This window comes from Terrapene carolina, unplaced genomic scaffold (genome assembly GCF_002925995.2).
Source record: "Terrapene carolina triunguis isolate 2854851 unplaced genomic scaffold, T_m_triunguis-2.0 Scaffold211, whole genome shotgun sequence".
NCBI lineage: Eukaryota > Metazoa > Chordata > Testudines > Emydidae > Terrapene > Terrapene triunguis.
Genome location: NW_020664562.1, coordinates 27,300,938 through 27,313,796, shown reverse-complemented (window position 1 = coordinate 27,313,796; position 12,859 = coordinate 27,300,938). Strand labels below are relative to the sequence as shown.

The 12,859-nt window shown below is 40.3% G+C and overlaps 1 protein-coding gene across 1 annotated transcript in view; it reads left to right on the top strand.

Annotated features, from left to right (window-relative positions):
* WDR63 (WD repeat domain 63) overlaps positions 1-12,859 on the top strand; it is a 42,104-nt gene that overhangs the window by 2,016 nt on the left and 27,229 nt on the right. The window contains 3 exon segments of the mRNA XM_024201559.2: positions 3,568-3,700; positions 5,951-5,992; positions 12,343-12,524. Coding sequence (XP_024057327.2) covers positions 3,568-3,700; positions 5,951-5,992; positions 12,343-12,524 — 357 coding nt within the window.

Below are 12,859 nucleotides of genomic sequence, written 5' to 3'. Positions count from 1 at the left end.
ATTTTTTTTGTTACATAACTGCACTCAAAAACAAAACAATGCAAAACTTTAGAGCCTACAAGTCCACTCACTCCTACTTATCGTTCAGCCAATCGCTAAGACAAATAAGTTTGTTTACATTTATGGGAGCTAATGCTGCCTACTTCTTATTTACAATGTGACCAGAAAGTGAGAACAGGCATTCGCATTGGACTTTTGTGTCCGGCACGGCAAGGTATTTACATGCCAGAGATGCTAAACATTCGTATGCCCCTTCAGGTGTCAGCCCCCATTCCAGAGGACATGCTTCCATGCTGATGATGCTCATTAAAAATATAATGCGTTAATTAAATTTGTGATTGAACTCCTGGGGGGAGAATTGTATGTCCCCGGCTCTATTTTACCCGCATTCTGCCATATATTTCATGTTATAGAAGTCTCGGATGATGACTCAGCACATGTTCATTTTAAGAACACTTTCACTGCAGATTTGACAAATGCAAAGAAGGTACCAATGTGAGATTTCTAAAGATAGCTACAGCACTTGACCCAAGGTTTAAGAATCTGAAGTGCCATCCAAAATCTGAGAGGGATGAGGTGTGGAGCATGCCTTCAGAGGTCTTAAAAGAGCAACACTCCGATGCGGAAACTACAGAACTCGAACCACCAACAAAGAAAATCAACGTTCTGCTGGCGGCATTTGACTCAAATGATGAAAACGAACATGCGTCGGTCCACACTGCTTTGGATTGTTATTGAGCAGAACCCGTCATCAGCATGGACACATGTCCTCTGGAATGTTGGTTGAAGCATGAAGGGACATATGAATCTTTAGCGCATCTGGCATGTAAATATCTTACGATGCTGGCTACAACAATACCATGCAAACACCTGTTCTCACTTTCAGGTGACATTGTGAACAAGAAGCGGGCAGCATTATCTCCTGCAAATGTAAACAAACTTGTTTGTCTGAGCGATTGGCTGAACAAGAAATAGGACTGAGTGGACTTGTAGGCACTCAAGTTTTACATTGTTTTATTTTTGAATGCAGTTATTTTTTGTATATAAATTCTACATTTGTAAGTTCAACTTTCATGATAAAGAGATTGCACTACAGTACTTGTATTAGGTGAATTGAAAAAAAACTATTTCTTTTGTTTTTTACAGTACAAATATTTGTAATAAAAATAAATATAAAGTGAGCACTGTACACTTTGTATTCTGTGTTATAATTGAAATCAATATATTTGAAAATGTGGAAAACATCCACAAATATTTAAATAAATGGTATTCTATTATTGTTTAACAGTGTAATTAATCACGATTAATTTTTTTAATCGCTTGACAGTCCTAGTACAAACCATTTTAGGCTTCTTAAAATACCTTTTTTAAATTTTTCCCCTGGGGAGTCTCTGATATTGTTTTATTTTATTTAAATCTCACCTACATTCAGTCTCAGGTCCTTTGTGGTGAATATGCTATCTGGCCAAAGAACGCTGGAGGGAGCTCCCTTTAGGGCTCATCAGTGTTGTATCATGGCCCTCCCTCTGCCCCATGATATGAGTGCAGGGCCTTTCTTTTATTACTATTAATATTGTGGTAGCACCCAAAATATACTAGGTGCTGTGCAACCACTTATGACAATATGGTCCTTGCCCCAATTATCTTACAGTTCTAAAAACTAGTTTCAAATTTATATGCCCACGTTATAGAGACTTGTGGCACAATGCAACTGCCACTCCAGCCTTCATTACTTATGCTTAAATCTTCTGGTTGTTCACTAATAATATCTGACCTAAGAAAGCCTGGACCAATGTGGTTGTAAAAACTGCTAGTTAATTGGATGCTATGTGTATGTTTTCCACATGATGGTGCTGCAACTGTGTTTCATGGGTTTTTTGTTTTGTCTTGTCTTCCCTGGCCCATACTGCTAGTAGGATACTATATTTATGTCAGGCAGAATAGACCCTTATTGCAACCTGTGATCTCTGCTATTCTAATTGTTTTTTAATATTATAATAATTTTCATTATACATGTAAAAAGCTCTGTTGGACTATTTCAATGGAAAAGAAGGCAGAAGCAGAAAGCTGTTTTCTTGTGATTCTTGTATGTATTATGACTATGGTGACCACTCTGAAGCAGAAAAAAAGAGCCTCTATACTTCTTTCCTAAACCCTCTCCCCTCCTTTGTGAGGGAGAAGTGGGAGGGAAGAAGGAGAATGAAATAAGCCAGACGGCCACTGGTTGAGCCTCCAGATGTGTGTAGAGAATAATGAAGTCAAAGAAGAAATGTGTGTGACTGTCTGTTGTAACTAATTGTACAGTTGTTCAAGTTTGCCCTTAATGGAGTCAAACTAAAAAGTCAATTGAGACAAGGGGCCAGTTATTCTGGATTTACAGTGGTGGGAATGAGAACAGAATCTGGGCCTACAGCTTTTTCACACATTCAGCCTCATGTGTGATTTGTGGATATTTTAGGTTGAGGTCCCAGGCTAGGCTGAAGAAAAATAGTGCTGGCAATGTCCAGCAATTGAAATGCTATGGACTGTTAATTGACAATGAGGAAAAAAATGATGAACAGCAAAACCAGCATGGTTTGCTTGAGTCAGTGAGTCTTGACTGAACTATCTACAAATCCCTAATTTTCCCCTGTGATAAAGAAAACTGTGGTCAGAGAATGGCATGTCATTTAACTGGTCATTGTATCTTCTCTGATATTATCTTCACTGTACTGGAATTTGCTCCTGTGGAACTGGAATCCTCCAAAGATGGGAGTTACCTGTCTTCAAGAAGTTTAGGTGAGAGGAAGGAGTGAGACACTGAAAACTGTAGGTAGCACAGTTTTATTCATTTTGAGCTGTGTTGAGATAGTAGCACCAACAAATTCTAGTTAGAATAAAAATACAGATAAATATCTCTTTGGTAATACTCTGTACATTACTTCTGACAAATGCTCCTGCCTATGTTTAAAAACACTGGGACAAATAATTACATCTGTGGTACTCCACATGTTCCATGAAGACTGTAGCAATAGTACACAGCTTTGTTTGTGCGTGAAACCTACTCTCACTATGTTATTTACCTTTTTAATTATTCAGCCTGGGAACAATCAATATTATAACTAGTCTACGAAGGGCTTGTCTACAAGGCACAGCAGTGTGCGCGAGAGGATGTAATTTCTAAACTGTACTGCATTGCACGCCAACTAGCCCATATACACACTGCTGGCACACATTAAAAGTTCCCTAGTGACCACCCTACATTAACGCACTATGGAATTTTTACTGCCAGATAGTGCGCAGCATACTGGTGTGCTTTAAAAAGCACACACCTCTAGCGCACATTGCTGTGCTATGTAGACATGCCCTAAAACAGAAGCAACAGCATTTTCCAACTATAAGATGCATTGTCAAAAGTACAGTAAGTTTGGGGCATAAACGTTTAGACAGTTCCTTTAGACATGGATGAAAAATACTTTAGTGATAAGCTGTATAAATGTAAGCCTTGGCCAAACTTCTCATTTTGGCCAGTGGCAAACTTGACCCTTTGATTACAATATATTAATGCTATATATATCATCTTTCCAGACAGAAATCTGAAAAATGTTAGAAAGTCCAAAATCCAGCAAGACCTCTGCACTAAGTGCCAAAGGCTCAGTAAAGAAACTTAAAGGAGAAACCAAAGCTAAAGGATCAGCCAAAGGCAAGCGAAAACAGCTTGGTAGGTATGATACTACAGTGGTAAAGAAAGATGTTGCCTAGATTTACATGGCAGCTATTTACATTGCTTGGGCTAAAATGTTACAAATATACTAAGTACATTAAAACTCACTAATTTGCACCAATGATTGGGAGACTTGTTATGAATTATTACAACTTTGTGAATTAGCAAAACACATGCACCGTGGACATTACATCACACAATTGACTATATTCATTTAGAGAAACATAGTTTAGATGTACTATGTGGCCTAGTGGATAGAGCACTGGACTGGGACTTAGGAGACCTTTTTTCTATTCCCAGCTCTGCCACTGGGCTGATGGGTGACCTTGGGCATGTAACATTACTGTTCTGTGACTCCGTTTCCCCAACTATAATGTGGGGATAATGATGTTTATCTCCTTGTAATGCATTTTGAGATCAACCAATAAAAAGCTTATGAGAGCTAAGTATGATTGATTATTATTGCTTTACAATGAAGACAGAGGTTTAAGTACAGGAAAATACTGAGGTATCTCAGGTGCCACTGTGCAGAAAATGTTCAGTGTTTAATATTTAATAGTGAACACCATCAATGTACTATCATTTTTTAAAAATATTATGAAGTCTCACTGTAATAATATGTAACTTTACGGGAGTGCTCTGGTATTATATCTCAGCTGAGAAGTGGGGAGCGAGAGTTAGCAAAGTGCAGGTTAGTGAGGCTCTTCTGTATATTGTAAGGAAAGAGTTTCTTCAGTGGTCTAGGCACATTCACCCAAGAGGTCACAATGTGCTATCAAGATGAGTGTCAAAATTGGACTCTGTGTGCTGCTGCACTGCTCTAAGGGGAGCTGAGCTGGAGTCCCATCTGGAGAGGGCCAGCTGACTACAGCAGAAACCAGAAAGGAAACACACCTTAGTGAATGGTATCAATAAAAACCTCTTCAGTTAAAACATTATCAATACTATCAACAACAGGTCAGCACACCAGGCTAGGTGTGGACCAGGGTCAGTTCATGAGTGTAGACTGGAGGCCTCTGTCCCCAGCCCAGGAAGGACTGAAACCACAGTCAGAGTCTGGATCAGGGCCTTTTTCTCAGGGCTTCACTTGTTATTCAAACACAAAACTCACAAAGTAACACTAAACAAAGCTATTCCCCAGTCCTTCTTCTGGCCATCTGCCTGGGGCTATGTCTACACCTCAGAGCCTATCCCAGCACAGCTACATCAGCATATGCTGGCCTAGCCCCCAATGTAGACACAGCACACACCAACAGAAAGGGGTTTTCCAACTGGAGTAGGAACACCACTCCCCAAATGACATTAGCTATACCAGCAGAAGCACTATTCTGTCAACATAGCTGTGTCTACAGGTCTCTGGTCTGGTCCTTGGGATCTCTGGTTCCCGCAGTCAAGTGCTGAAGCGGCTCTTGCGCAGGAGCCTCCACCAAGTGTCCTCTCTCCTCGGCGGTCAGCCTAGAACGAGCTGGGCTGCTCCCTTTTATACTGAGGCAGCAGTTGGAGCATGCCCATCAAGGTCTGGGGGGCAGGACTTCGGCCGCCCATAATGTGGGGTTAACCCTTTCTTGCCTAGTGCGGGGTATGCACACCCTGTCACACCCTCCCAATCACTATGTCTAGTGAGTGCTACGCAGCAGAGCAGACTGAACAACAGACCATTAATCCCTTCCTGTCCTGACCCACTGTAGGGTTTATAACCATCACATAAGCTCAGGGATGGACAATGACTCCTGCAGCTCCGTACCCACTCCACCACTCTTTAGAAAGATGCAACCTCTGCTCCTCTGAATACCAGCCAGCTCTACTGATCAAAGTGTTTAGGGGGACCCGGCCATTTACCATCCCATTCAGTCATGACCATTTCTGGGTGGCAAGTTACCCAGGGGATGCTATCAGGTAGAGTGCTGTGACTGCATTTGTGCCACAAGGTGGGAGATTTCCTCTTTGGTGTCTTGAGCACCTGTTCACAATAAACATGAATTTTACATTTATCTCAAAATTCAAAGAAATACCAATGCCTCCTTAAAACATATTCAGACACTCATTCGAATAGGATTCGGTAGTTTCTTTCGTAAAATCTAAGTTGAATAGAAAGTGTATTGTGCTGCCTCTTCACAGGTTAGATTTTATACATTATAAAGAATGTGTTGCCACTTGTGTATGTTATCAAATTAAAGATTGTACAAGGATAACTAATGTATTAGAATTTTTTAAATGCCAACTTAACATCATGTTATTGTATTTCAGGTAAAAAAGATGAGGAAGAGGACATATCTATGGCTAGCATAGGTAAGTTCCATTATTGATCAGGATTTACAGTAACAATTTTAGAATATTTTACAGCACCCATAATCACTGAGGTTAATAATGTAGAAGAATAAGGAAAGATGAAGAAAAGTGGATGAGAAAGAATTAGAAACGATGAAAGAGTACATCTGCCTGAACAACTAGTAAAGTACAGCTGTCTGATCAGCAGGCAGCTTGGTGTGGAGTGTCGGATAGGAATAGCTTTCCCAACCTAGGAGCCTGTGTTATCAGGAGCTGAAAAGAGGAGACGACAGCTTGTGCTGAAGAGAGCAGTGGTTGTCAAGGGGAGGTGAAGTGTATTTACCAGATGATATTATTGTAAATTACCTGCAGTCAAAAGAAAAACTTTAATGTTTAAACAAAATATTTAGGTTGTTAAACCATTCTTAAATCTGACTGGAAACTGATTTACAGTCCATTTCACTGGGGTCTACCATTACCAGCACCACAAGTAGGAGCCTGTTTCAGCAAGGGGGTGGCTTGCAGAATTAGGTACAGAAATTCCAATTGCCATTTAAAAACTTCTAAAAGAATTCACGTCAACCACTTCTTCCTTAGTGGATATTTTTACCCTTGGATATTGAGTAAGATGAGTGCAATTTTTGTTTTTAATAAGTTAAGTCTAGATATATTCACGTCTTAAATATTGTAGGATTTTTCACGCTTTTCTAGAACCCTCTTGTTATGCATTCTTTTGGACAGATTTTGCAGTTTTTGACCTCAATTGAAAATTTGCCTGATAGAAGACTACCCGGTCAGGCTCAATAGGTTACATTCTCAGTTGGATGTATTGGCATTTACTGGTGCAGCTTTCATTGCTAAAAGCAGTTGCACACCTGAGACATCTTGTGGCAAATTAGAATATACTCCTCACCAGAGGATTTTATAAAAAAGGCATAAATCACTCCTTTCCCCCGAGTAGCATATTATTCAGTACTATGTGTTGATGGATGGGAGTAAAATTACGTGGTCTTAGAAGTTTCACCTAAGCTGGGGTAAGTTGTCTCTGCTTTTAATAAAGACAGAATATGTCTAGTCTTTCAGATGATATCAATGTTATGTTTATGATGTTCCTGGAAAGTCATCAAGAGAAACAAATAAGGATTGTAGCTCCGCCTAGTGGCGAACAATAGAAGAAAAAATTGATATCCGTGTGACTGTTAGTTTATATAGAATTATAGTATTTGGAAATGCAAAAGATCCTATTTGCTAAAGATACTATCTCTGCGGGAGTCTCATTCCTGGTTCTTAGCTCCTTAGTATAAAACTAGCAAAATTCCCTTTGCTCTTTAGGGATTTTTGGCCTCTGAGGATAGTGGTAGCAGGTTAAAGTGTGAACTGTGGGCACAGGGCACAAACATTATAATAGTATAATAAACAAACAGGAACCAATGTCCCCAAAACTAAGACTCTTCCAAAAGTCCACCACTACAAATACAAGGTGATTCCAAACAAATGGTACAACATTTGTGGTGTGTGGTAATAGAAGGGTTTCATTGGCACTCGCTGGGATTGACCTGCATAATTTATTTGTACCTTTACTACTCATGAGTAATATCACCATCCCAAAGTCATGCTGATAGTACCTGTTTACTGCCATGACCCATTTTATGTGTCTGTGATACATTATTTCATTTATTATTTATATTTCAGTATATAGGAAGTACATATTATATATAGTATATATTACAGCCATATAGGAAGACACTAGTCAGAAGAGCTTTTAATTGAAAAATGTTGACTTGATGCTAAAAATTTTTACTCAGAAAAGCATCATCTGGCAAAATTACTGATATGAGGAAGAATTTCAGGATCAGCTCTTAGTTTTGTATTATGATTTGTACTGGAATCCTTCAGGCAAATAGATGTTATGATATAACCTATTATTCTGGTTATTGCTTTTAATTTAGTCTCATAGAAATAAGTGGTCAAAAAGAGATTTTAGGCCATCTAGCCTGCTCTGCTGATGCAGGACAGTTGCCACAGTATATTCCCTAGTGTTCTGTCTAGAGTAGTTTTCATTAATTTTAAATGGACATTCATTATGTTCCATGTGACACTGAAACTGCATCAGGTTAAGAAAATATTTTTATGTTAACATTGAAGGAAAAGATACTATGCAGCTTGTTCAAGCATTTTTTTAAATCATCTGCTACCACTGGAGTGCAGTACAGCTGTTTTATTATATGAGCTATTTGAAAATCACCATTATTCTCGATTAGACCTTTTGATACAAAGAGAATTATATGACTAATTGCTTGGGTTTCCTTTTACTTTTCTGTCAGATGGGGGGAATCTTCTCCTCCTTTCTGATAATTTCACAATAAGGGGATTCCAAAAATATTATGGGTAGGGATAGGAAAGTTATATTGATTTTCCTCTGGGTACCAGTCCAGTTAGATGCACCCTGGGCATCAGTCCTGGACACCCCATGCAACAAATCTCGAGGACTGATACACATGCATGTTGTACTGTCCCTCTGCTCCCCCTGTCCATTCCATTCTCTTGAGCCAACTGGAGATTAAAATGAATGAAAATCCTCTTATCGGTGCACTACAGAGATCTGGAGTTTTCTCCTGTTGGCTCACAGGAACAGAGCTGGCAAGGGGACGGCAGGGAAGACATGACATGGACGTGCCTATCTATGATGTTGTTAGTTGGAAAGTTCCCCAGCAGAGCAACTGGGGAGTTTTTACTGTTGCAGTCCTCATGCTGAACGGGTGGTAATTTTCTTTCTCAGAGAGATGCTTTGCAAGAGGAAACGTAATTTCCTGGGCCTGTCAACCATGACATATTGAAATCTTGGCTGTATCTGTAGCATTGCAGCTGTGTACTAGGGTTCCAGGTCTGTGTCCTGACCACATCCTTCACTCCCTGGGGCAGCAGGGGCTGGGAGTGCTGCAGAACAACGTGCTCGATTCTTTAGAAGGAGTAAACGCCTCAAGTCGTTTCTTCGTAGTTGACTCCTATAGCCAAAATGCTAGGCCAAAGAAGGGTTCATGGCCTGGCCTCCTCATCCCAAAGGTGGGGAGCTGGGGTCATTGGAATAAGGTGCCTGACAGGGAGAACACAGAGACTCTTGGAAGCTCACACAAATATAAGTCCTTAAAATCTAAGCGATATAGAAAAGGAAAGCAGTGAAATGTTAATTAGCACTTGTGAAGCAAATAGACACAGGAATTGTGTGTGTCATGTGTGTGTATTGTATGCATACTGCACAATGTTGTGTAATAGCCAGGAAGTCCAGGTAGAACACATCTTTCATATTGCAGAGTATACTAGGAATGGCTTAGTATTCCATTGATTTCAGTGGATGACTGCAGCAGAGCAGATACAGTGGAGGACCTGCAGTGAAAGGGTTTAAAGGATAAATGTGGGATTTATCAAATATTACCTATTAAATGATAGGCCTATTGGGAAATTTAGCTTCCTGGATGATAGAGATTAAAAAGGATTTATTGTTTTGTCAATTCTAAAAGGATTAGGTTTGAACTGACTTCTCAAAGCATGTTTACCAAGCTGATCAATACTCCATTTTAGATTTATCTACTTCAGCTTAAAATAGACAAAAAGATGCCTGCTCCAGGCTCTAGATATCCTGACAAAATATACCTTATAACAACAGGAAATAGAAAAACTCTGAAACACCAGCAGATCTCACAAAAACCCCGCCCAACCGCTGAGAACATAACAAAACCCACCTGGCCCTTCAGGTCCCCAAAAACCTCCATTCTCTAAGCAGCCAGTTGAAAAGAAGCATTTTGCAGCTTGCCCTCAAGGTCAGCAGATGCGAACTATTTCAGATCAAAGCTTAGGGGTCCTCTACGAAGAATGTCCTCTCAACAGTCCCATTCTAATAAGCTAGGAAAGTTTCAGCTTGAATGCCTTTGTAGTCTGCAACTATGGCAGTATTGCAGGGGGAAAAAGTAAGTCTCTCAAATAGGCAAGGCTCAACCCAATTAGGCCTTTATAGGTTATAACCAACTATTTACATTCCATCCAAAGCCAACAAGCGGACAATGCAATTCAGGAAGCACCAGTGTCACACAACAGTGCCCTTGCATATCATTGGCAGCAGCAAGGAGTAGCAGATTTGGCCCCTCTGGCCCTCCCTCATGACATGTGGAGTGATGAGGCCAAAACCGAGTGATTGGCACACATGGTCAGGGGGCCAAATCAGAGTGAGCACACTGGGCAGTGGGCCGGCCAGTGCTGCTCCTTCTTGCTGCTTCCATGGGGCTGGCTCCTATACCAGAGCTCCCCCCAGGGGCCTGTCCAGCCTTGTCCCACTTCCAGAAGCCTGTGTCCCCTCCCTCTCAAGGATGGGGAATGACACTGCACCTGGTGGGCCGGGCTGGAAGGTGGGAGCTGAGCATGATGCAGACTTGGTGGGCTAGATGCTGGGGCCAGTGGCAGCAGTGCGGATGGCTCCACAGGGATTACTGGTGCATACCATGTCAATTTCTCGGGGCACCCCTGGTGTCACATACTCATGGTGAGCTACATCACTTAACAAGTGGATCCACCATATTCTATATTAGCTTCAGCTTTTGAATGGATGTAAGGTGTAGCCCCATCCCATATAGAACTTACTACAGTCATCCTATCTAGAAATGACAAAGGCATAGATTATAGTGCCAAGGCTGGCTTTGAAGACACAGTCAGAATTCTAGTCAATGTTCTTTGGAGCTAAAAGCAGATAGGAACCTGACAAGAGTCACACTTTAGTAACAAATGATGGATACATACTTTCAATCAGAGGGTCAGATATAATCTTTGTTATACGCTCTGGTTGTCTCCGTTGGCCAGCCATTGCCACCTCAGTTTTATCTGGTTTGAGTCTCAATCAGTTTGCTCTTATTCATGCTTCAATCTCACCCAGTAACTGAGAAATAGACTCAACTGCACCCTAGACAGGATGAAATGGAGATGAGGGTCCTGATTTAGAAAAGCATCCCTGTTCAGGACAGTACATAAACCTGTGCTTAAAGTTAAGCATGGGCTTAATTGCTGTCCTGAATAGGGATAGACTCGGACTTTCCTCAATCAGGTCCATAGAGCTGGAAATCATTAGTATATTGAAAGCATTTCAGTCCATGCCTCTTCACTAACCCTCCTAATGGCCTCATGCACATTGAACAAGATGTATGAGGTGACAGAGAGGAAGCCTGCGCCACCCCATGTGAGAGAACCCATGAGACAGAAGAGCAATTGCCTAACAGTGAGTGCACGAAGCTAGCACAGGGTAGCTCTGTCTAAACCCAGTTTGGTCTTCACGTGAGTTAACAAAACCTCATAATTAACTGTAGCAAAGACTGCTGGCAAATTTGACAATATCAATATGGACACCCTGTCCTTATCCACTGCCAGAAGGCCATTGACCAATGTAAATATAATAGTCAAAGCCCAGAATGACAAGGGTTTAGGAAGTCAGAGGCATCAAGATACTATGAGTTGTCTTGCTGCAACCTTTTCCATAATCTCGAACAAACATTAACAATTAGATACAGTTACTAATTACAGATTATCAGCATCTAGAGCTGGATTTTGATCAGAGGACATACACGTGCTTCCTTAAGAGCACTTGGTCCTCTGTTCTCTTCAAGATAGCATTGGCCATCTCCTCTAGCAAAGGACCAGTATTTCCCTACTGGCGGTCACTAGCTAGGAATAAGACCAAAGTGCAGGTTGTGGAATGCAGTTTCCCCAGCATATTACTGAGCAACACTGCACAAAACTCAAGCAGAAAACACTGAGCATTTGTCCCCTCCATATATTACTGTGGTTTTATAGATGCAGATGTTTTGGTCTGAATACTGTAAATTTTATCCACAGTGATGCAAGATTTCCACACTCCAGGAAGGATTCTCTTCAGCCAAAGAATAGACATAACTTAGATTTACCAGGCTATCCACCACCTTGAAGAAATCAGCTGATCGTTATTTTGTGAATGCTAGATTAGGAGCAAATAAATGTTTCTTTGCCAACCACACAGCCAACTCCTATCACAATATTTCTGCCTTAGCATAGGATGATTGTGAATTCATTCTTCTGTTTTCTTGAAAGATTTTATTTTAAATAACATATATTGATTATGCAAAATGTGTTAGGCGCTGACTTTTACAACATGAAGACAATGTTATCTTTCCATATTGAATTTACAATCTATGCCACCAAATGTACCAAAAACTATAAGTACAGCGGTTCAAAGGTGTCGTATTACTAGCAGTAAGAAAGATGTCATTAACAGTTCTAAATATCTCCTATACTGTCAACCTTTCAAGGAAAACACAATTTTTGTTCACCCTCCAACTTTGCCTTACCTTTTCTAGGCCACCCAGAGATCTTTCCATTAGTTTTCACTGAAAAGACACAGGAAATTTTAAATTGTCGAATTAATGAAGATATCACAGAAGAAAAACCTTACAAACTTCTGAAAAAAGAGGACATAATTCAGGATATGAAGACAAGAGCTGCAGTCTCCGATTTCCACCCAGTCAAAAAAATAGTCCTAGTACGTAACCCCTTTTTTTCTAACTTTAAAACTTAAAACCCTCATACCATGTACTTTCAGTGGTAAGGCCCATCCTCATCTGTGAATACTCTAGGAAAACGTATTTTCATTACAATTTTTCATATTCATATATAAGCCTTGAAAAGAAATGTAAAAGGGAATAAATAGTATAATACAAAATAGAAATAAGTCTAGTTATGCCTTTGGATATGTCCTTGCAATTTTCATTGAAGTCAATGAGAATTACACACACATGTGAGGGCAAAACAGCCCTCTGTACTTGTAAATTTTTACAAATTCTGACCCTGATCATCCACCACTAAAGTTAATGATAA